The 26544-nt window shown below is 40.1% G+C and overlaps 1 protein-coding gene across 2 annotated transcripts in view; it reads left to right on the top strand.

Moving 5' to 3' along the window:
* Positions 1-26544, top strand: part of TRPC6 (transient receptor potential cation channel subfamily C member 6) — a 348949-nt gene that overhangs the window by 296516 nt on the left and 25889 nt on the right. For both annotated transcript variants that reach the window (XM_073613057.1, XM_073613056.1), the window contains exon 9: positions 13207-13410. In XM_073613057.1, coding sequence (XP_073469158.1) covers positions 13207-13410 — 204 coding nt within the window. The remainder of the gene's footprint in view (positions 1-13206; positions 13411-26544) is intronic.

Below are 26544 nucleotides of genomic sequence, written 5' to 3'. Positions count from 1 at the left end.
ACCTCCTCTTCTCGAGTACATCACTGGCATCCTCCTCTGTCCAATGCCTCCATGGGAAGCCACTTCCCATGGGAGCACTTGTACATGCTTGCTTCCGAGCCCCGCTGCTGCATCCATTGACACAGACAGCAGGACTTGGCCCCGCCCCCCCGCTCCCCCACTCCCTCGTCACTGACTTTGATTGACAGCCAATGGCTCCCAATGCCCCAGCAAAGCTAGTGAGACATGGAAGTGAGGGGAGAGAAGAGCTGCAGATCAAATGAGGGCTCAGCGTTGGATCAAATGAGAGCTCAGGTAAGTAAAAGAGGGGGTGACTGGCCAAAACCGATGCATACATTATTTTGCCTTAATGCAAGGAATGCATTAAGGTAAAAACTGTTTGTGCTTTAGAATAACCACCACAAGTAATTGGGATCCCCCACCCTGCACACAAAATTTTCACAGTCACTCCAGAGTCAGAGAACAGTCCAGTTTTTTTGTTTTATTGAGGGATTAGAACTTGGATAGGGATTGGAAAAATGATAGGATGCCCGCTTGTCTTCAGAACAATTTCAGGGACAACTTCTTCCTATATACAGTCTATATACACTCCTCTGCTTCCTCCAGCACTTGCTTGCTTGAAGAACTCCACTGACACACTGTTGTTGGATCTGACAAGACACACAGTCAGATCAGAGCAAAAGCCTGTTAGAGGCAGGAACCCGAGGCCCCTTAGATGTGTAGCGATCCTTCCAGCACCTGAGCCCGAGACCTGAGGCCACCCCCCAGACGAGGGGGCACCCTGCAAGGGCCTTCGACAGCGTCCTTAGCACTCCATCTCCATCTTTCACCTGACTGCCCCTGCTGGCATGACTCACGGCTATTTATGAGGTAAGCTGCTCCTTGCCACCCCATTTTGCTGGGGATTAGCCAGTGTCCTCATAAATATGCATTACAGCCCTTCCTAACTTCCACCCACTACATCTAGAACCTTCTCCAAGGTTCCAGAAAATAGGGAGAGGCACCAGAAGAGATGTCAGATGAATCATCCAGCCTCCCTGAGTCACTTAACCCTGACCCAGATTCAGCCCAGGCCTGGCTCTCAGCCAAACCAAACTGCCTACACTAACAGCTAACTATATACACTAGCACACTAGCTAGAGGGTGCTACACTTGTATAGATTATACTATTTTTGTTGGTAAGTATAAGGCTATAAAGATTGGCAGTCATATTAGCCACCGTAAAATTAGTCTGGAACAGTTCATTAAAGTAGAAGTCTACCCTTACACTAAAATCCCTGCATCTACAGACATCCACGATCTAACACTAACCTATCTAGCCCTGTAGAGAAGAAATCAGTATACATACCTTTCTTGAAGCCGATTGGATCCAGTCACCAGCAGCGGAAGCTCTGCAGAGGACACAGCTGACAACGGCTGGGATATTAATAATAATAATAATAATAATAACGTTACCCATAGAGTTAATATGGGGCTTCCGTTGTCGGCTGTGTCCTCTGCACCCGCCTACACACAGCGAAGCCGCAACTGACAGCTCAGCGTGCGATCGGGTCAGATCGGCTGCAACAAAGGTATGTATACTGATTTCTTTTTTACAGGGCTAGATAGGTTAGTGTTTGATCGTGGATGTCTGTAGATGTAGGTATTTTAGTGTTAGGGTGGACATCTACATTAATGAGATCCAGCACAGGACAGGAGGGGCATTTTCACAGCTTTTAGCTTGTGGAAAACCTGCAGAAAGTCACTCGGGCTGGTACAGAATGCTGTTTGAAAAGCCAAAAATTCTGAGTTTTATTCATTTCATCTGAAGTACTCCATGTCTCAGATACCGAGCACCGTGTCCACATGAATTCTTTACTTCCATTGTTAGAGATTTTTCATTTATCTTACTTCAAAGTAGCAGATATCCACAGCATGTCCTCTTTAGAGAGAACCAACAACAGATCTATATTACTTAAACCACCTTAAAAAGGAGCTCTTTACCTAATATTAGAGCATTCTCAGTATATTAACCACATCAATACCAGGCACTTTCCCTCCTTCCTGCTCAGGCCAATTTTCAGCTTTCAGTGCTGTCACTTTTTAAATGACAATTGCACGGTCATGCTACACTGTACCCAAACTAAATTTTTTTCATGTTCCCCCCACAAATAGAGCTTTCTTTTGGTGGTATTTGATCACCTCTGTGGTTTTTATTTTTTGCTAAACAAATAAAAAAAGACCTAAAATTTTGTAAAATAAAAAAGTTTTTCTTTGTTTTTGTTATAAAATTTTGTAAATAAGTATGTTTCCTCCTTCACTGATGGGCACTGATAAGCTGCACTGATGGGCACTGATAAGGCGGCACTGATGAGGTGGCACCAATGAGATGGCACTGATGAGGTGGCACTGATGGGCACTGACGATGGGCACTGATAGGCGGCACTGATAGGCAGCACTGATAGGTGGCACTGAAGGCTATAGGCGGCACAGATGGGCACTGATATTCGACACTGAAAGACTGCACTAATGGGTACTTATGGGTGGCACTGATAGACGGCACTGCTGGGCACTGAAAGGCAGCACTGATGGGCATTGATGGCTGGCACTGATATATTTCACTGATAGGCATCACTGGTGGCACTCACCTGCAGGCATTTTTCATTGGCATTGGCAGCTGCCTGGGCATTGATTGGCATTTCCCTGGTGGTCTGAGGTGGCATACTTGGTGGTCCAGTGTGGTGGTCATCCCTAGTGGTCCTGGTGGCATCCTGGTGGTCCTGAGCGGGCATCCGAGGGAGGGGGGCTGCGCTGATAAACAATCAGCACAGACCCCCCTGTCAGGAGAGCAGCCGATGGGCTCTTCAATACTCGCGTATGTCAGACACGAGTGAGGAAAAGCCGATCAATGGCTCTTCCTGTTTACAGCGTGATCAGCCGTGATTGGATACGGCTGATCACGTGGTAAAGAGTCTCCGTCAGAAACTCTTTACCTAGATCGGAGTTGTAGTGTGTCAGACTGACACGCTGCAACAATGATCGCTGCTATGCGCGCCCCCGGGGCCGTGCAGCGGCTTGATGTCCTCAGAACGTCATATGACGTCCGGTCAGAATATCACAACCACTTTGCCAACATCATTTTGCTATATGGCAGGCGGCAAGTGGTTAAAGTACAGTATTGCAATTGGTAAAGCAAAACTCCAGGTTTACAGTGATATCGAGGACAAAATCAAAAATGACAAAAATGACAAATATGATGCAGTCTGTCACTCACTAGCATTAGCAAAGTAACAGTGTTAATTTTAAAGGTCAAATTTCAATATTCTTTTTAGTCATAGTCTTTTTACTAAAATGCCATTTTAGTTTTAGTCATATTTTAGTCAACTAAAGTCTCCAGTACATTTTGTTTTTTTGTACCTATAGGTAAGCCTATGATAAGCCTTATCTGTAGGTGAAGTGAATATCTCCTAAACGTGCACAGTTTAGGAGATATTCACTCTGCAGGAAGCTGCTGACATCACCGCTACATGCACTCTAAAGGTCGGCATATATAAGGACTATAAATACTGTGATGGAACCTTTAGAAAATGTGGAAGAGCCTTTCTCCTTTGACAGAGAGTTTCTTGCTTGCTGGCCTTTCCCTACTGTAGACAATGTAAATAGGCATACTACTAGAGGGCCTGATGGTGCTCCCACCTTTCCGGTTTCACTGATAGACAGATTTAAAATTTAGATTCCAGGTTGAATTATCTGGAATGATTCTCCACCTTTAGATCTGTGAAATTGTATCACAGGTTTTAATGTATTAGCGCATGTTATTGCCAGGATTGGCCCTCATATCATTGAACATTAGACATGTGCAGAATGAAAAAAATTGTTTAATTTTGTTTCGTTTCCTTATATAAATAATTTAGTTTAGTTAAATGTATTTAATTTGTTTTCGGAATTCATTTTATTTATTCGTTTTCCAATTTTGGAAGACAGTTATATTCTATTTGATTCTATTCTATTGCTTTTTTTCTATTCTATTCTATTTTATTCTCTTCTCTTATTTTCTAATCTATTCTTTTCTATTTCATTCTATTCTATTGTTTTTTTCTATTCTATTGTATTCTCTTATTTTGTTGTCTATTCTTTTCTATTATTTTCTAATCTATTCTATTAAAATAAAAATTGTTTATATTTAAAATTTGAATTTCAGAAGACAGTAATTTTATTTCTATTTCATTCTATTCTATTGTTTTTTTTATTCTATTCTGTTATTTTCCATGCTATTCTTTTCTAGTCTATTGTATTTGAATCTATTCTATTTGAATTCAAATTTATTCTAATCCGATATTCAGAATATGGTTATATTCTTTCTATTTTATTATATTCTATTGAATTCCATACTATTGTTTTTTCTATTCTATTCTTTTCTAATTTATTCTATTCAAATTTATTCTATTTGAATTTTGAATTTCGGAAGATGGTTATATTCTTTATTGTATGCTATTGTTTTTTTATTCTATTCTTTTCTGTTCTAGTCTATTCTCTTATTTTCGATTCTATTCCTCTTTTATTCTGCACTTTTCTTTTATATTCATGTTCCACTAACTTTGCTATTTACCTCATCACTTGTACCTGCAAAATGTGTTATGTGGGTCGCACCATCAGAGCGATTCGTACCAGATTTGGGGAACACAGGAGGAGCCTGAAAGAAATTCACCCAAAATGTTGCATTGCGCTACATTTTTTAGACCACCATGATAGAAACCCTGCACTGATTAAAGTAACGGCTATCCAATCCATCTCTCATTCGCTACCTAATGGGGAAAGGTTAAAAAAACAGTGCGCACAAGAGACTTATTGGATCTTCAAACTTAATAGTCTCTCACCTGAAGGCTTGAATGAAGAGTTGGAAATCAGTACTATTATCTAATTCCCATGGTATCTTCCCCATGCCCACTTCCCCCCTCTTCCCCTTCCTCCCCTCCCCCTTCATTTCCTGTCCCCCCTCTCCTCCTCCCTCCCCCCAGCCCCTCTTTACTCCCCAAGGTTACACTCTACACTCATCCCAATCCCCGTTCCCCCTCCCCTTACTCTCCATCATATTTTTCAATCCATTCCACACAGAACACTGGAAACAAATTCTATTCTAGTGTTTATTTTTATATATTTTTCAAACATCACATGTTTACATCTTTCATACTTCATGTTTACACAGTGCCTTGCAAAAGTATTCACCCCCCCCCCCCCCCCTTGGCTTTTTACCTATTTTGTTACATTACAGCCTTTAGTTCAATGTTTTTTTAATCTGAATGATTTGTGATGGATCAGAACACAATAGTCTAAGTTGGTGAAGCACAATTAGAAAAATATATACATAAAACTATTTTTCAGAAATAAAAAACTGATAATTGGCATGTGCGACTGTATTCACCCCCTTTTGTTACGAAGCCTATAAAAAGCTCTGGTGCAAACAATTACCTTCAGAAGTCACATAATTAGTGAAATGATGTCCACCTGTGTGCAATCTAAGTGTCACATGATCTGTCATTACATATACATACCTTTTTGAAAGGCGCCAGAGGCTGCAACACCTAAGCAAGAGGCACCACTAACCAAATACTGCCATGAAGACCAAGGAACTCTCCAAACAAGTAAGGGACAATGTTGTTAAGAAGTACAAGTCAGGGTTAGGTTAGAAAAAATATCCAAATCTTTTATAATCCCTAGGAGCACCATCAAATCTATCATAACCAAATGGAAAGAACATGGCACAACAGCAAACCTGCCAAGAGACGGCCGCACCCCAAAATTCACGGACCGGGCAAGGAGGGCATTAATCAGAGAGGCAGCACAGAGACCTAAGATAACCCTGGAGGAGCTGCAGAGTTCCACAGCAGAGACTGGAGTATCTGTACATAGGGTGATAATAAGCAGTATGCTCCATAGAGTTGGTCTTTATGGCAGAGTGGCCAGAAGAAAGCCATTACTTTCAGCAAAAAACAAAATGGCACGTTTTGAGTTTGCGAAAAGGCATGTGGGAGGCTCCCAAAATATATGGAGGAAGGTGCTCTGGTCTGATGAGACTAAACTTGAACTTTTTTGGCCATCAAAGAAAACGCTATGTCTGGTGCAAACCCAACACATCACATCATCCAAAGAGCACCATCCCACACTGTGAAACATGGTGGTGGCAGCATCATGCTGTGGGGATGTTTTTCAGCAGTTGGAATTGGGAAACTGGTCAGAGTTGAGGGAAATATGCATGGTGCTAAATACAGGGATATTCTTGAGCAAAACCTGTACCAATCTGTGTGTGATTTGAGGCTAAGACAAAGGTTCACCTTCCAGCAGGACAATGACCCCAAACACAATGCTAAAGCAACACTTGAGTGGTTTAAGGGGAAACATGTAAATGTGTTGGAATGGCCTAGTCAAAGCCCAGACCTCAATCCAATAGAAAATCTGTGGTCATACTAAAAGATTGCTGTTCACAAGCGCAAACCATCCAACTTGAAGGAGCTGGAGCAGTTTTGCAAGGAGGAATGAGCAAATATCCTAGTGGTAATATGTGGCAAACTCAGAGACTTATCCAAAGCAACTTGGAGCTGTGATAGCCGCAAAAGGTGGCTCTACAAAGTATTGACTTTAGGGGGGTGAATAGTTATGCACATTGACTTTTTCTGTTATTTTGTCCTATTTGTTGTTTGCTTCACAATAAAAAAAAAAATCTTCAAAGTTGTGGGCATGTTCTGTAAATTAAATGATGCAAATCCTCAAACAATCCATGTTAATTCCAGGTTGTGAGGCAACAAAACACGAAAAATGGCAAGGGGGTGAAATGCCTATACGTCAGCCTCAAGTTTAGGTTCATGATTCCCATTACTGTTATTATCATTACTATTCAATCTCATTATTTGTAGGTTCATAATTTTCATCCATTGTTTTTATACTCCTACATATACTTATATAAGTATGCGATTTGGCATACATAAGTTGTACTCATACTTTTTTCATATATTCTAAACCTCCCCCCCCCTTTACACCACATATATAAATAAATAAATAAATAAATAAAAAGGGGGGGGGGGTTGTTCGGGGGAAAGAGGAAAGTAAAACACCTTTCATATCTGACATAATTTTATTTTTTTATTTTTAGTTCTATAACTACTTTTTTATTTATATTTTATATTTTAAATTATTTATTTTTATATTTATTTTATTTTTATTTTGAAAACCTTTACTGACATCACCTTTTTTATTTTTTATTTTTCCATTTATTTTCATTTCATATTCATTATATTTATATTTCTTCCATATACAGTATATTATTATATTTTTTCTATTCTATTCAATTCCTTTACTTTATATTCTATTCTACTCTATTCTATTTAAATTCTAATTTATTCTATTTGAAATTCGAATTTTGTTCTTTTTTCTATTCTATGCCAATCTATTCTATTCGTCTTTATTTTCTATTCTTTTCTGCCCTATCCTTTTTTACACTATTCTGTTATTTTCTATTCTATTTTTTATGTTCTTTTCTATTTGTTTCTTTTATTCTCTATTTTATTTCATTCTATTCTTTTATTTTCTATTCTATTCAATTCTATTCTTTTCTATTCCTTTAGTTTCTTTTCTATTCTGTTCTGTTTTGCTCTATTCTATTCTTTTCTATTCCATTCCTTTATTTTCTATTTTAATTTTATTCTATTCTTGTTCTCAAATTCGATTTCAAATTCGTTTTGTTTTTTTGTTTTCTTTTGGATTTGTTTAATTACTTTTGTAATTTCTAAATTCGGACACTTCCTAATTTCAAAATAATGAAAAATTTGTCTGAATTTCGATTCGGAATGCAATGAACTACACGTGTCTATTGAACATTTTGAGCAAATGTCTGGAGCTTTGCATATTAACTGTGATGGCCTGTTGCAAGCATCTAATCGTGTTTCTTGCACTGCTTTGATGTCCATTCACATGCGTAGGGCAGTTTGGCTACATGTCTTCTCAGCCTTCTGCACAAATTGGAGACTCTTTGTTCATCCCCAGCATTTTTGTGCTTAAAGTGGAACTTTACTTAATAAATACATATTTGTGAACAGTCAGGAATTTTATGGAGCTCAGTGTACAATTTCAGCATCTGTTGAGATGAATGAACTTGTGGAAGTGCATTCATGAGAGTGAATCCCACCCAATTCAAAATGGCCAAAGAAAAAAAACAGGCTAAAGATGTCAAGAGCCAGCAAGGGTGCTTATGGACACTGCGTTGCTGAAGTGGAATTGAGCATAGTTTCATTTTAGAAAAATACAAAAACGTATTTGGGGGGCACACCCTACAATGCGTTTAAATTCAAGATGGTGCTGCTATAAGACCTACAAACAGTACAAAATATTTTACAGCGCACACATACAAGAATGACGTTTCCTGCACGGCTAGTTAAAAACACCTTAACATATTCAAAAAATACGGGGGTTTGGTCACACTATATGGTCATATAGTGCTAAGCCCACTTACTGCGACAAAGTACCCCGAATTAGTGGGTCCTACTCTAGTAATAGAATGGATGGTCTTTTGTCTAAACCATGGGAGCTGAACTCCTCTATGTGGGAGAACTGAAGGGGATACATCCTATGCACTGGTGGCCACTAAATAAGAGGTAATGAGGAGGGGGAGGGGTGCGCAAGCCTAAAAAACTTGGTCAAGGTCTATTACAATATACAAAAAAATATTTGGGGGGCACACCCTACAATGCGTTTAAATTCAAGATTCATTTTAAAAAATTCAATTCCATTTTAGGTCACCACTTTCAAACCTTCAACTTGGGCATCTCCTTCAGATGCCTTCACCCTTCTGGTTTTACTGCACCCCATTGTGAATTTTCCCAGGTAGGTCTGGGTTCTCTGAATCCTGAGTCTGATTCCCACCTTGGTAGAAACCTATCCTTGGAAATGATTACCCACTCGGACTTGCACTTCTTCCCACAAGAGAGCCCTTTACCCTCAGATGTGGTTATGCCCTTTATGATGCTTGACACTCCTCTGCCCTATCACATAGCCCTATCACAGAGGTAACTCTAGACCTGAAAGGTCAGTTCTTACTAGACCTACAGGTTAGTTCTTACTGTTTTTTTCCCTGGTGAGGACCTGACCTTTCAACTTCCTCTAGCAGTTTCAAACCCTGCTCATAGCACTGGTCCTGGTGTCCATCTTAATGCCTTTCCCTGGCATCCCCATTGTGGAATGCTCAGGAAACTCTGTTTAAGGAGGGTTAGATTTCTAGATTCTTGCTGTGTGAGCTGTGCAAGCTCAGCTATGCTGAGTATCCTATTTTTGCAAACCGCATTGCCAGGTGTCTAGTACTGGTAGCTCAGGGTCACCATCCAGCAGGATTGTTCATTGTATGTATGGCAGGCTTTTCTCTGCCTTCCCCTTTCAGAGCTTGTGAGGTTGCCAGAAGATGCCCTTCTGGTAGTTTTCTGGGCTTCTACAGTTTAAGCATCCTTAGCATCCTATCATTTGTAAATTTTGTCTAGATGTGAAATGACACGTGTCTATTGCTGGTAACCAGGGGTCATCATCAAGTGGGGCTGTTCAGCTGAAGTCCTGGCTAAGGGAGCCCACTCCCTGTGAACCTGTGACCTATTACCTATGTATTGCAGACTTTTTCCTACCTTCCCCTTTCAGGGCTTATGGAATTGCCAGAGGATGCCCTTCTATTACATCTCAGTTCTGTTTGGACTCTTCCTCTGTGTTATGGAGTCTGTTCTCTGCATAAGGCATCAATATGATCTCCTATGGCCTTTGGGATCTCCTTAATGGACAATCTCTGCATTGAAGGGTGAAGGTTCATTACTTGGGTGCCCCTCTTATTCTGAAAGGTAGTGTTCCTCACTGGAGGGTCCTGTGTTTCTCTAGACAGCCAGGAGACAGAACTCACTGGGACCCTGCTACTGACTTTCTCTATGACTAGGCAGGTATTTAGTGTAGAATACCACACCTTAAGAACACTCCAGTGTATTTGGTTGGAATTGGAAGGACCACTTTTCTTATTTCTAATTCTGATCACGTATACCATTTTGGGTTGAGATATATCTTCATTCCTGCCTATACAGTTTTCCACTTAGCGGTAATACTCTGTCTGGATCTTGAGCACCAAGTTGATCCTCAGTGCCCCACCTCCCCTCTCATGGCAGTTTCTTTATTTTGATGGTATTTTCTTCATCTAGCCCTGACTCAAGAATTGGTTCCTTCAGACACTTTAAAGCGGGATGGTCCCTACATCTGTTGTACCTCTCAGTGGCTGCTGCCCACCCCTCAGTTGGACTACTTTTGGAAACTCCAACAGTTTCAGAATTCCTGTGTCCTTAAATGAACAAAAAATAAATTAACATGTATGTACTTGCTGTAATCTTTTCTTGACGTCCATTGAGGGATACAGATTTTACCCCTCTGTGTTCATTGGCCCTGAGTACAGCTTGCTCACAAAAATGAGGCATGCTGGGTGGAGAAGGGGTTTTAGGGGGCATGCTTACAATGTTTTTACTGTTTGCCAGTGTCCCACTCTCCTGTAGATGACAGTATAATCCATCAGTTTCTAAATTTGTGTGTCCCTCAATGGACTTCAGGAAAAAGATTTTTACAGTAAGCACATAAATCTTATTTTTATTCCTCTGTATTATTTTTATACAGGATTTATATAGCGCCAACAGTTTGCACAGCCCTTTACAATGTTAGAGCCGACAGTACAAATACAATACAATTCAATACAGGAGGATCAGAGGGCCCTGCTCGCCAGATCTTACAATCTAGGGATGAACACTAATCTATACTATAACAAAAGCAAAATATGAAACAAAAAAGATTGTGCTGGTACACAAAATAGAACCATTGTCTGAAATGCTGAAACAAGTGTTTAAGGGACAATATTTCATATTTATGTCAAATAAGCTTTTATATCTCTTATGAAAACTGCTTACAGTAAACTGTATTGAAACTTTCATATAAATTTGAAAATAAAATTAAATAAGCACTTAAAGCAGACCTATCATCTAATCTATGCCCCTGTGTTAAGTGCATGCATGGTAAATAATGTATATGTGTAATACTCACAGGGTTTTACTAACTACCACAAAGATCACAGTACTCCTACTGACAATGCCTTGACTTTCTTGTTCCCAGTAGGCCAATGCCATTTTTGATCAGGCATTTTCCAAGTTCAGCATTTATTTCCCGCACTAAGATGCCAGTTCAGGGGTAGCACAATAATGTAAATATTGAAGCTCACATGATAGATCTTACGTTGTGTCAAACAGGCTAGCCTTTCTCCTTATTGTAGATTTTCAGGAAATACTTCCTGCTACATGCAGCAGTCTGATGGCATCATATCATCAGAAGATCATGATGGGTATAGGCAGTGTGTAGATTCCAGTCTGGACGGTTAGATATGTCACCACCTGTCACCCTCAGCAACTGATCTAGTCTGCAAGGGTTCCAATACATTGCCTTGTTAGACTAGTTTATCTTTTCCAGCTACAAATTATTGGTATATTTCTGTCAGTGGAGCATGAGAAATCATCAATGTCCTGTGAATTAAAGCCAGGAACATTTATCCTATTCCTCATTGGTGCCATTCCCGTTTGTTGTGGCTCCATCAGCATCTGTTTAAAATACTGCTACAAGATCCTCAACATCAGTCAGGATCAGAGGATAATAACAACATTGCCTGTTTATTGGTTGCTGCCAACAGATTGCCAAGAATATAAAAGAGATAAAAGGCACCCGGGATATATTTATGATATAAGCTCAACCTGCACTGTGTCAAGGGGTAAAAATTGTCAATGTTACAATGATTGGCTGGAAATATGTTTAATACAACTAACACAACTACGGTATGTTTAATACAACTGGAGACTTTGTAGTCAGAAATAAAATCATATAAATAAATCGTTCAGCTGGCATAGAATCTGCTTCATAATGAAAAATGGAAACTTTAATAACAGTTTACAATGTTGTTAAACAAAAGCTTTCATGCAACATTAGAATCTACGGCTGAATTTCACCCAATTCCTTTCTTGAACGTCTTGATAATTTAAGGGTTTGTCCATCCAAATGTAATATTTTAGTTATAGGTGTTGCCTGGTAGGCTGAGCCAGCCCCAGATTCTTTTTGTCTTGCATTCTGCAAGAGAGATCTACGTGATATAATTCCTAAATCTAATTTGGTCCACCTGGGACTTTTGAGTGTCAAGACCCACCTTCACATTACAGCATTTCCTGTTGCATGTGACAATACTTCAGTAAAAGATCAAGAAAATAGTACTTACAATGGCTGAAATGGCAGGGATATTTGTACACACTTATGCCCCGTACACACGATCGGAAATTCGGCCAGCAAAAGACCAATGAGAGTTTTTGGTCAGAAAATGTGACTGTGTGGTTTGCTCCATTGGACTTTTGACAGCTGAATTCCCACCAGCAAAAGATTGAGAGCAGGGTCTCAATTTTTCGGTCGGAAAAAGTTCCTATCCGAAAATGCGATCATCTGTACAAATTCCGACGTGCAAAATTCCCACGCATGCTCGGAAACAATTCGACGCATGCTCGGAAGTATTGAACTTCATTTTCTCAGCTTGTCATAGTGTTGTACGTCACCACGTTCTTGACGGCCGAAAGTTCAGAGAACTTTTGTGTGACCGTGTGTATGCAAGGCAAGCTTGAGCGGAATTCCGTTGAAAAAACCATCCAAGTTTTTTCCGACGGAAAATCCGCTCGTGTGTATGGGGCATAACTGTCCCAAGAGGCTCAACAGAATGTAAAAGGAAATCTCCCTAAATTGAAAGAAAATCCATTGTCAGACACTTTTCACCAGAGAAGCTCAGTGCAGATAGTGAGGTGGATCTCCAAATTGAGGGCACATACATAGAACACTTTTTTTTTTTTTTTTTACACTAGAAAGAAAAACTGGCTAGAATTATGCTTGAGAGGGCCCACATATTTTTATTAGCTCATAGACTACAGCTGGTAGGTCAGATACATTTGATCTATTTACTTTTGTGGTTGGGTAAGCACTCAAAGTGGATGCATTTCAATAAACTGTTTTCATTCTTAGTTATTGTATTACTATGTGCCCAATTGTTTTTTATATATATATATATATATATATATATATATATATATATATTATATAACTTTGTGTAAAAGTACCCCTTTCTAATAAGGCATTGTTTTGTAATGTTTTTAGGATGATTCTGATGTGGAATGGAAATTTGCCAGAGCTAAACTCTGGTTTTCCTACTTTGAGGAGGGGAGGACCCTGCCAGTACCTTTCAACTTAGTTCCGAGTCCCAAGTCATTCTTCCATGTTGCACTGAAAATAAAATCTGTTCTTTATAAAATATTTTCATGCCAATCCAAAGCTTTACAAGAGGATTCCGAAATGAACAAGGTATATATATGTATATCTATGTCCATGGAGATTTGTGTATGTTACTTAATAGTGTCTTGCAGTTCAGACATGGGCAAAGCCAAAAGCAATGCATACATTTGGTGGAATTAACAAAGAGGGGTGCAAGCACATATCTTGGCACCACTATTCTAAACATAAAAATTGAGTATATGCTGATTCTGATTAACAAAGGGGCTCTGCGCTCCGAGGCCACCCTTTTTTGAAGCCGATTAGAGCCTCTGGCTCTAATCACGTGCTTCAAAAAAACACCCACCCCGCAACTGGAATCCATGGTCCGACACCACTGATATGTAGACCAGGGGGCCGGGCGCATGGATAGGGGAGGCGGCGCCCGTGCGCCCTCTATAGACTGGCCGCCACTGCTCAGCACAGAGAATGGAATGCTGGAGCTGTATGCTTCAAACTCTCTGCTTGTTGTCTTCCCCTGCTCAGCTCAGAGCGGGTGAGAGGATGAGGGTTGTTAACCCTAAATCTGCTCATATAGTGTTTAATACTGCTGACACTTCACATTCCGTACAACAAGGTCATACCTGTTGGGAATTTTGGGAGGTTTTTTTATATGGAAAACTGCCATATTCTCTCTGTTAATTAGGTGCAGTCCTGCACTAGTTTCTATTGCACTCTAAAATAGAAACTAGCGTGAGTGGCACAGATAGGCCTGAAAACAGATCTATCTGCTTAGTTAATGAATGTGGATGTGACATCACTGCCCTCCCCCCCCCCCCCCCCCAGTTGACAGTGTTAATGCCTGGCGATTGGCTGTTCTGTCCAATTTCTATTACATAGGGGAGGTCACATGCTCCTCCATATCTGAAAGCACCACTTTAACCACTTCAGCCCCGGAAGGTTTTACACTCTTAATGACCAAGCCATTTTTTGCGATACAGCACTGCGTTACTTTAACTGACAATTGCATGGTTGTTTGACGCTGTATCCAAACAAAATTGATGTCCTTTTTTTCCCACAAATAGAGCTTTCCTTTGATGGTATTTGATCACCTCTGCGGTTTTTATTGCTATATACGTACCTGAAATAAGTTAATGTATGTATTCCTAACTTAAACTTATGGTCTATAAAGTGAAAAAATTGAATAGGCTTTACTTAAACCTATGGTCTAGAAACTGGAAAAATGAAGCTGGCTTTACAAGTCTATAAATTGGAAAAATTGAGTTGGCTTTACTTAAAACTATAGTTCCAGACAAGTTAAGGTATGTATTCCTAACTTAACCACTTCAGCCCTGGAAGATTTGGCTGCTCAACGACCAGGCCATTTTTTGCGATACGGCACTGCGTCGCTTTAACTGACAATTGCGCGGTCGTGCGACGCTCTACCCAAACTAAATGTCCTTTTTTTCCCCACAAATAGAGCTTTCTTTTGGTGGTATTTGATCACCTCTGTGGTTTTTATTTTTTGCGCTATAAACAAAAAAAGACAGACAATTTTGAAAAACAAAAAACAATATTTTTTTACTTTCTGCTATAAAACATATCCAAAAAAAAAATGTTTTCATCAATTTAGTCCAATATACTGTACATTCTACTACATATTTTTGGTAAAAAAATTCCATTAAGCGTATATTGATTGGTTTGCACATATAGCGTCTACAAACTATGGGATAGATTTATAGACTTTTACATTTTTTTTAAATAGTTTTTTACTGGTAATGGTCAGCGATTTTTAGCGGGACTGCAACACTTTTTGAGGACCAGTTACACCAATTCAGTGATCAGTGCTAAAAAAAAATGCACTGATCACTGTATAAATGACACCAGCAGGGAAGGGGTTAACATCAGGGGCGATCAAAAGGTTAAGTGTGCTCCCTGCAAGTGTTTGTGTGAGGGATGGACTGACAGGAAGAACACAGAGATCACTGTTCCTGATTACTAGGAACAGAAGGTCTCTGTGTACTTCCCTGTCAGAATGGGGATCTGCCTTGTTTGTGGAGCGATCGCGAGTGGCCAGCGGACATCGGGGCGCAGGACCTGTGGACTGGCTCCCCCTCCGTGCAGCAGGCACGTGTGCCCACAGTATCTAGTGCAGGAAACAACGTACAGGTAAGTTGTTTTGCGCAATAGAGCTGCCCTGCCCCAGTATAAATGAGGTGGGCGGCCTTGAAGTGGTTAATAGAGCACTTGATCAAGGGCTTAGGTGAAGTGTGGAGGCGGCAAAGGTAGCAGGGCATAGCTTGCTGGGGGTTTGGCACTGTCATCTGTCCTTGAATGGATCTGTTTAACTACGGTGGTCCTAGATAAATAGCATATATTATTCCCCTTTTCACATATCCCTAAAGGAGAATTAGGGCCAATGCCCTTCCTTTCCTGGAGATCTCAGGAGTGCACTCCTGTGACCCGTATATGTGACCTTAAAGCCCACTGTCTGGCCGGTCCAAGCATCTGGGTGGATCCCGACATTAAAGTGAATCGCTGAGAGCCTTACCCAGCCATTCCCAACCCCTTCACAGCCCAATGCTCCAGTGATTGCTGGAGGGGCAGAGCAGAGAACCACTGTCTGTCACTGAAGACTGAAAACTGAGCGATCAGCAGTCTTCGATTGCTCAGCTCTCGATGTAGAGGCAGCGGGGACAGATGCAGCATCGGATCGATGCTGCATCCACCTAGGTGAGTATAAATGTTTGTTTATTTTATAATCCCGAACTTCTCTTTTAAAGCAACCTTTAAATCTTTTAACCCATGCAAGGGAAGCAACTGGTTTTCCCGAATACCCTTTCAGCACCAGTACTCACTATTGCCTTGCTGTTTAGGTGCTGGGAGATAAGAAAATACCAGTACTTCCATTTGTGAAGGAGCATGAGACTCATTATATGTGACAGTGCTGAAGCTTGATCGTCTCCCAACGCTGTCCAATGGGGGTGGAGAAAGAGGTGGAATTTCGATTAATCTAAAAGCAAAGTAGATATTCCTTTTAACTGGGTTTCCATTTGAAATCTAATTATAAAAGCAATCTACAGCTTGATGGAAATAGGAGAGATTTGTATCACTGGGCAATCCTTTTGAAAAGTTTTATTTCACAACTTTTCAGCTGAATTAATATTATAGTTTGTGCCTTTTTCATTTCCTTCCTTATTAGCTACAATATATCTTGTGCTTATGAATGATCTTATTTTAATCACAACCCATTCTCTTCTTTATAGAGCGTGCCTTCCTTTAAATTGAACACAATGAGTATAATTATATGACATTTACTGTGTACTCTTAGCCAGTGCTGGCCAAAGGAAGTATCATCTTTGGTTCACATATGTGAGGTTTGATCATTCAGAAACCATCCAGCTGTGTTGGTGCTCTTTTGTCTTGTCCTGCTTAAAGTATAATTAAAATCAGAGACTCTTGTGCTAGTCTGGATCTGTCCTTTTTTACCAGTTTTACATTTTTGTTTCACATGGTTTATAGAGGTCATGTGTTTTGAAAGCCCAAGAAAAATTGACTTGATTTTCTTTGTGTTTGTGGTTGCGAAGGATGCACTGTGAACTGGGTTTATTATCTTTGCCATTGAACCAAAATTTTACTCGAACAAAATTATTATATATATATTTCTGACAACATTGTAACCCTCTTTTCTGTTTATAGTTTTTAATGATATAATGTATTGTGACACATCGGGGTTTATTAGCTCAGTGGTAGTGCCAAAACAGTGAGTTTTCTCCATGCCAGGGCTTTCCTGCCCACTTTTATTTAACCGCTTCAGCCGCAGAAGATTTTCCTGACCAGAGCACTTTTTGCGATTCGGCACTGCGTCACTTTAACAATTTTTGACAATTTCGCAGTCGTGTGACATTACACCAAAACAAAATTGATGTCCTTTTTTTACCACAAATAGAGCTTTCTTTTGGTGGTATTTGATCACCTCTGTGGATTTTATTTTTTGCGCTATAAACAAAAAAAAAGCGACAATTTTGAAAAAAGCAATATTTTTTACTTTTTGCTATAATAAATATCCCCAAAAAATACATAAAAAAATATTTTTTTCCTCAGTTTAGGCTGATGTGTATTCTTCTACATATTTTTGTTAAAAAAAATCGCAATAAGTATATATTGATTAGTTTGCGTGAAAGTTATAGCATCTACAAAATAGGGGATAGATTTATAGCATTTTTATTATTATTTTTTTACTAGTAATGGTGGCGATCTGCGATTTTCAAAATTTTTTTTTTTATGACTGCGACATTATGGCAGATGAATCGGACACTTTTGACACTATTTTGGAACCATTGTCATTTATACAGCGATCAGTGCTATAAAAATGCACTGATTACTGTGTAAATGACACTGGCAGGGAAGGGGTTAAACACTAGGGGACGATCAAGGGGTTAAGTGTGTCCTAGGGAGTGATTCTAACTGTGGGGGGGATAGGCTACCATTGACATGACAGCGGTCACTGCTCCCAATGACAGGGAGCAGTAGATCACTGTGATTTGAACACCACGACTTCCCTATGCGTTTTCTTTGCTGCGCGAGCTCGCAGGGACGGGGGCACTTTAAATTTTTATTTTGATTTATTTTATTTTTATATTAATAAATTATGTTTTAAAAAAAAAATGTGATCACTTTTATTGCTGTCACCCCCCCGATCCTTCCTTTGCCCTTCAAAGTATTCAGATCGCCATTTTTGGCGATTCTGAATACTGTATAGTTTTTTAAAACCGGCGTCATTGGCAGCCGAGTAAATGGGAAGTGACATCATGATGTCGCTTCCGTGTTTACAATTAGGAGGCTGGAACGAAGCCACTTACTGTCACTAGCTGCCGGAGGTGGCGGATTCGTGATCGGGCCTCCCAGTGGAATGGAAGGCCCGCTAAGAGCTGCAGGAGGCGGCGGGAGGGGGGGGGGTCCCCTCCTGCTCCTCCGGTATAACAGCCGAGCGTCTTTACATCCCGGTATAACCCCCAAAAGCCGAGTACGCACATCTGCATACACTCTGCGGGAAGGGGTTAAACAGCCATCAAAACAAGCCCTAAAAAGGAACATTCTTACTATTTAGTAATTTGTACATATGGTCCTAGTTTTTTGTGACAGGTAAATATGAAATACTTCATATTTATATCAATTAAGCCGGCCACACATGGATCGAAATTTAGCCGGTTCAGCAGGGACTGAATGTCGATTCTTGTATGGGCAGGTTGGTTGTATCAATTGACTTGTGTACAACCAGCCTGTTGGGTTTTTCCTAAAAGATCAGTGCTGCCGGCTACAGCCAACAACACTTATCATTGTATTCTGATGGCAGGGAAGGCTCAGAATACAATACCAAAGCAGGAAGGATTCCCCAATCCACCTTGAGTGTGTGGATGGGGGAATCTGATTTTTTTTTTTGTTTGTTCATACAACTCGCTGGTTGAATGTGAAAAAAAAGGTCAATGTATGGGCTGCCTTACTCATTTATTTAAACTGTAGTGGACCTCTAGTCTCCTTTTTACATGATTAGCAATTGTTACTCTCCTGCTGTGATGAAAGAAGCTCATTGTTTAAATAATTGAAAGGTCTCAGTCTTAAGCCTCGTACACACGATCAGATTTTCTGATGGGAATTGTGTGATGACAGGCTGTTGGAGGAAAATCTGACCGTTTGTACGCTCCATCGGACAATTTTTGTCGGATTTTCCGAGGTCAAATGTTGGATGGCAGGCTTTAAAAATGTTCTGTGGACAAATGTCTGTTGTCGGATTTTCGGAGCGTGTGTACACAAGTCCGTCGGACAAAAGTCCAAAGTACAAACACGCATGCTCAGAAGCAAGAATGAGCCAGAAGCGGTCGGTCTTGTAAACTAACGTTCATATTGGAGAATTAACATTCGTGACGTGACAAATTATGAAATCTCCAAATGCAGCGCACAATTCTCTTCTTCTTTAATGGGATAATAATGAAGCTGCTTTGCTGGTGATACTGATGGAGTTATTGCAAACAGATTTTCAAAGGCTTTTTTTTTTTCTATTGATATCAAGAATAATATTATTATGTTTGTTATTTTTTTTTTTTTTTTTTGGTGCAAGTTACCACAACACCATTATCCCGTCGTTTTTAAGATCAAAGATACAACTATGTTGGTGTCCCTTTTAATTTTACATTGTATTTTTTAAAATGTAACTGCCGACTCCCAAACTGTCATTTGAAGTAAAACACATAGCCAAGTATTATTCTCCACAATTTTTTTATTGTGCATTAAAAAAGAAAACAAATAAAATTAGTCATGCTATCTGCCAATAGAACTTATCCAAAAAGTGCATTCTATGCATCCAAAAATATAGAAAATATACCAGATCAAATCATTATTATTCAACCAAAAAATAAAATAAAAGCCTCCATGCATGTGCCCTTCTTCTTAATATAGGGGGTCAACAATGGCAAGAGTTGGTGAAAGGAGGGGTCCGTCATCCAGAGATAATTCCGAATATCATCTGAATTATTCTCCTGGAGCTCCCGCATATAACATAATTGGTCACGATTAATAAAGCAACCAATTTTTGGTCCAAGAAATCCTCCTCCTCCTGTTCCTGGATTGGACTTGGGTCAAAGCAATAACTCCAAGGTCAATAATAAATAACACATTATCTCCTCCGATTCTGCAACATGGCTGGTTGACGAACGGCCATTCAAAAATGAACTGAAAAGTGCAAAATTAAAAGTGCGAAATGAAAAGCGCAAATCAACACTCACCAAACTTCTACTAACATGAAATTAGCAGACGGAGCCGAAACAGTGGTGCTAAAGAGCAGACAAACCACATAGTACATCACTAAGTTTGTGTTTGTTGGCCGAAAATTCCTTGCCGTTTGTATGCAAGACAAGTTCCTGGCCAATGCCCTTCGGACAAAAGTCCGATGTTTTGTCTGTGGAAAATCCAATCGTGTGTACGAGGCTTAAGATTTCTGTCAAGCAGAAGGAGCTGCAAAGCAAGCTGTAGTGCTATCTCTTTAGATTTAACATAGTGCTCTGGGAATCCTTTCTCAAGTGTTATCGTTTTTCTTTCACAATATTTTTATTAGAATGGTTTTGAGAATAGTAGATGCATAGTTTACATATAAAGGAAGGAAAGGGACATACCATCTGTCACATAAACAAACATTTTGCTAAGTAGCGCTTGAATGGCATTAATGACAAAATATGAGTGCAATTGTAAAATATAGTTCACCTTAGAGGGTGGAAATAAAAGGAAATTTGTATCATTTAAGTAATAACAAACATGTGCCAAAAAGATATGGGGAGTTTGAATGTGTTATAATTTTCATGTGACAAACAGAGCTTGTGTATAAATAGGGTGAAAATCGATCTGTTTGATCTGTTTTTACACTCTTTATCTTACAACCTTTATACAAAAAAATACTAAAACAATATTGATCCAAAACTATTACGAATTGAAATTTCTGATGAAATTTGGTTGCCAAACTTATCACACCTTAAAAATATATATAATGTATGTACTGTATATACTCTGTAAAAAATATTGAGATGGGTCTACTCAAAAAAATTGAGGCAACTATTTGCATCAACTTTTTAAGTACTGTCAACTTAACTTATTCTTGTCTGACTCATTAGACTTTTCATGTCCATCTCCTATAGTCAGTCCCCTCCCTCTACAGTTAAAACACACATTCAGGGAACACAGTTAACCCCTTGATCGCCCCCTAGTGTTAATCCCTTCCCTGCCAGTGACATTTATACAGTAATCAGTGCATTTTTATAGCATTGCTGTATAATTGTCAATCGTCCCAAAAATGTGTCAGAAGTGTCTGATATGTCCGCCATAATGTCGCAGTCTTAATAAAAAAATCACAGATCGCCGCCATTGCTAGTAAAAAAAATAATTTTAAAAAATGCCATAAATCTATCCCCTCTTTTGTAGATGCTATATGCACAAACCAATCAATATACGCTTATTGCGATTTTTATTACCAAAAATATGTAGAAGAATACATATCGGCCTAAACTAAGAAAAAAGTTATCTTTTTAAAAAAAAAATGGGGATGCTTATTATAGCAAAAAGTACAAAATATTGTTTTTTTTTTTCAAAATTGTCTCTTTTTTTGTTTATAGCGCAAAAAATAAAAACCGCAGAGGTGATCAAATACCACCAAAAGAAAGCTCTATTTGTGGGAAAAAAAAGGACGTCAATTTTGTTTGGGTACAACGTCGCACGACCGCGCAATTGTCAGTTAAAGAGAAGCAGTGTCGTATTGCAAAAAAATCTTCCGGGGCTGAAGTGGTTAAAGTGGAGGGCCACCCTAAAATAGAAAACAGCATGAAAAATCTTTTTAAAAAAATGTTAAACTTACCTGAACCCTTGTTGCTAGGCAGTCTTCCTAATCTACCTCTTCCTATTCCGCGGTGTGTTCTGCTCCTAGCTGAGTGGCCCCGTTGCCTTCTGGGAACTGTGCGTGTTCCCAGAAAAACACGGGGCTATTCACAGATCGCCGCTCGCGCGTGCGCAGTAGGAATCTGGCAGTGAAGCCGCAAGGCTCCACTGCCTGTTTCCCTTACTTAGGATGGCGGTGCCGGGACCCGAGAGACGGGTCGGCCTCGGGCGGCCGACATCGTGGGCACCCAGGACAGGTAAGTCTACTTATTTAAAGTCAGCAGCTACAGTGTTTGTAGCTGCTGACTTTTAAAAAAAGAATGATAGTGGCCAGAATCCCGCTTTAAGTTAGGAATACATACCTTAACTTGTCTGGAACTATAGTTTTAAGTAAAGCCAACTCAATTTTTCCAATTTATAGACTTGTAAAATCAACTTAATTTTTCCAGTTTCTAGACCATAGGTTTAAGTAAAGCCTATTCAATTTTTTTCACTTTATAGACCATAAGTTTAAGTTAGGAATACATACATTAACTTATTTTAGGTATGTATATAGCACTGTCAATTTACACAGCACTTTACATACACATTCACATGAGTCCCTGCGCTCAAGGAGCTTACAATCTAAGATCCCTAACTCACATTCATACATATACTAGGGCCAATTTCTCTACCAGCATGTCTTTTGAGTGTGGGAGGAAACCGGAGTACCCAGAGGAAACCCACGCAGGCACAGGGAGAACATGCAAACTCCATGCAGATAATAAAGTGGTTGTAGTGGATTTGAACCAGCAACCCCTTGGCTGCAAGGTGAAAGTGCTAACCACTATACCACTGTGCAAACCGCTAAACCGCTAAACCACTTGTCTGGAACCATAGTTTTTTAAGTGATATTAACTTATTTTTTTCTTGTAACTCATTTTTTTTTAAGTTGGTAAAACTTATTTTCCAAATATATTTGATATACGTTTGAAGGTTTTTATTTAATATTAAAATAATAATATGTTTTTTTTTTTAAAAGGAATAGTCTCACGAAACAGGCTTTCAAAACAAATTAACATTTATTATTTATAATAAAGAAGACTGCCGATAACCGGTGTTCTATCGGATAGCGCCCGCCATCGAAAAGTGCCCGCACATGCGCAGTATGGAATTGCACTCCAGCTGATTTTCCGATCAGCTGGCCTGACGTAACCATGGCGCATGCGCACATCGTAGGAGGTATCTGTCGATGAGAAGTACTATCACGGGAACAGTTAGAACGTATACAAACAGCGGAGGGAGACCATAGCTGGCACATTGTGCATCGCTGCTGCTGGAGGGCGGCTAGTAGCTGTGTTGAATAGCTGGTTTTGTCTGTGTTGCAACCTGCCCTTTCACACAGGCAAAACCAGCGTTCAACACACCAAACCCGCCCTGCAACACAGACAAAACTGGACCATCAGCACACTGTAAAGCCGCCCCGCAACAGCAAGGCACAATCTGACAAGTACAGTCTCCCTCCGCTGTTTGAATAGGTTTCAATTGTGCCCCTGAAATGGTATCTCCCATCAAGAGATACATACGATGTGCACATGCGCCATGGTTACGTCGGGCCAGCTGATCGGCAAATCAGCTGGAGTGCCCTTCAATACTGCGCATGTGCGGGCACTTTTAGATGGCGGGCACTATCCAATAGAACACCAACAAAAACTGTGATCAGCTGTGATTGGACACAGCCGGTCACATGGTAAAGAGCCACTCTGATTGGCTCTTTACCCCGATCTGTGAACAGCTGTGTCCAAAGTACATAGCTATAGCATGGGTGGGAGGGTGGTGGTTAAAGTGGTTGTAAACCTCAGACATGAAATATGAACAAAGCATATCCCAAAGCATATCACTCTATAGTGTGTACTTGTCTCAAATAAGAGTACTTATGCCGCGTACACACGGTCGGACATTCCAACAACAAAATCCATGGATTTTTTCCGACGGATGTTGGCTCAAACTTGTCTTGCATACACACGGTCCCACAAATGTTGTCGGAATCTCCGAACGTCAAGAACGCGGTGACTTACAACACGTACGATGAGCCAAGAAAAATGAAGTTCAATATCCAGTGCGGCTCTTCTGCTTGATTCCGAGCATGCGTGGAACTTTGTGCGTCGGAATTGTGTACACACGATCGGAATTTACGAGAACGGATTTTGTTGTCGGAAACTTTGAGATCCAGATCTCAAATTGGGTTTGTCGGAAATTCCGATGGAAAATGTCCGATGGAGCCTACACACGTTCAGAATTTCCGACAACAAGCTCCCATCGAACATTTTCCGTCGGAAAATCTGACCGTGTGTTCGGGGCATAAGTGTAATTTCTGTCTGCTGCTTTGTTCCTCTGCTATCAGTCACTTCTGACAAGTTTTCCTGATGCCAAGAGAAAAAAGGTGACTGGGAGGGATCTCCAGCACACAGCCTGTGATTGACAGCCTAAGCTCTGTACCCAAACTACATTTTTATCATTTTTTTTTTTTATCTTTATTTTCTTCCCACAAATAGAGCTTTCTTTTGGTGGTATTTGATCACCTCTGCGGTTTTTATTTTTTACTAAACAAACTAGAAAAGAATAAAAAAATAATTGAAAGAATTGAAAAAAATAAGTTTTTATTTTCTGTTATAAATTTTGTTTTCTCCTTCACTGACGGGCACTGATGAGGCTGCACTGATGGGCACTGATGAGGTGGCACTGATACGGTGGCACTGATGAGGACGCACTTATATGCAGCACTGATGGGCACTGATAGGCAGCACTGATGAGGAGGCACTTATATGCAGCGATGGTGGGCACTGATAGGTGGCACTGATGAGGACGCACTTATATGCAGCACTGATGGGCACTGATAGGCAGCACTGATGAGCACTGATGAGGAGGCACTTATATGCAACGCTGGTGGGCACTGATAGGTGGCACTGATAGGCAGCACTGATGGGCACCGATAGGAAGCACTGATGGGTGGCACTGATGGGCACTAATAGATGGCACTTATAGGCAGCACTGATGAGGAGGCACTGACAGTCATTACTGGTGAAAGAAAGAGGGGGTGGGGTTGGGCACCTTTATAAGTGTAGTATTAAAACAGTATCATTTATTGCACAAGATTTAAAACACTTACAAGATATAAGTGGGAGTCATGCTCATCATAAGTATGTAGTCCTGGCAGTTCTACAGCGTCTCATCAGGCTCTCGCACAATCCGGGTAGCTGGGAAAGATTATGGTGTGATGTTGTGCTGAATAGCTGTACATTCAGGAAAACCAGGAAGTAGTCAGCTCCATGCTGACTCAATGTCAGCTTGTGCAATAAATGATACTGTTTTAATACTACACTTAGAAAGGCGCCCCCCCCCCCCCCGTTTCTTTTATATGTTTGCAGAGTTTCTGGACACACTCTGGGGATGGCTGCCTCTTTTTAAATCACCCCCTTATTGTGGTTCAACTTTGTTTTTACCTAAAGACTGACTAATTAAATGTACATTATTACAAACTCAGGGCATTACCTCCTGGAGCTCCAGATACTCAATTTACCTTCACTTAGTCATTACTGATGGGCACTGATTGGTATCTGTTAAGGGCACCGACATGTGTTACTGATGGGCACAGATTGGCATTTTGACGGACACTGATTGGCACTTTGATGGGCGCTGATTGACATTTGGTGGGCACTAATTGGCATTTTGGTGGGCACCTCTAAAGGGGGCTGCGCTGATAATCAATGCGCTTGCTAATAAGCGCAGACCCCCCCCCCTGTCAAGAGAGCCGCTGATTGGCTCTCCCTGTCAAGAGCCTATATCATAGGCTCTTTACCACGATCGGGGATGCTGTGTATCAGAGTCAGCACGCACGAGCGGCTTATCCTGCTGGATGTCATATGATGCAATCCGCAAGAGGGCGGGCGGGAAGTGGTTAAGATACCTTTAAAGCATGTGAACGATAATTTGTTCAATGTTCATTCTTACCTTTTAGTGGCACTGCATGGCTTTGTAGTGACTTCGAAAAATTTGTGTGTTTTAAGAACTAATGAAAATTAAGTAAGGTACTTAAAATATCAAAGTAAATTAATTAACACATTTATTTGTTGAAAATGATAACTTTTTATGGTAAAATTACAAGCCAACAGAATCATTTTTATCAGTGTATATATACTGTATATATACAGTGGGGACGGAAAGTATTCAGACCCCCTTAAATTTTTCACTCTTTGTTATATTGCAGCCATTTGCTAAAATCGTTTAAGTTCATTTTTTTTCCTCATTAATGTACACACAGCACCCCATATTGACAGGAAAACACAGAATTGTTGATATTTTTGCAGATTTATTAAAAAAAAAAAAAAAAAAAACTGAAATATCACATGGTCCTAAGTATTCAGACCTTTTGCTGTGACATTCATATATTTAACTTAGGTGCTGTCCATTTCTTCTGATCATCCTTGAGATGGTTCCACACCTTCATTTGAGTCCAGTTGTGTTTGATTATACTGATTGGACTTGATTAGGAAAGCCACACACCTGTCTATATAAGACCTTACAGCTCACAGTGCATGTCAGATCAAATGAGAATCATGAGGTCAAAGGAACTGCCTGAAGAGCTCAGAGACAGAATTGTGGCAAGGCACAGATCTGGCCAAGGTTACAAAAAATTTCTGCTGCACTTAAGGTTCCTAAGAGCACAGTGGCCTCCATAATCCTTAAATGTAAGACGTTTGGGACGACCAGAACCCTTCCTAGAGCTGGCCGTCTGACCAAACTGAGCTATCGGGGGAGAAGAGCCTTGGT

The sequence above is a fragment of the Aquarana catesbeiana genome, linkage group LG02 (assembly GCF_042186555.1).
Source record: "Aquarana catesbeiana isolate 2022-GZ linkage group LG02, ASM4218655v1, whole genome shotgun sequence".
Lineage (NCBI taxonomy): Eukaryota > Metazoa > Chordata > Amphibia > Anura > Ranidae > Aquarana > Aquarana catesbeiana.
The sequence above is the reverse complement of the archived record's forward strand: the minus strand, read 5'-3'. Positions and strand labels throughout refer to the sequence as shown.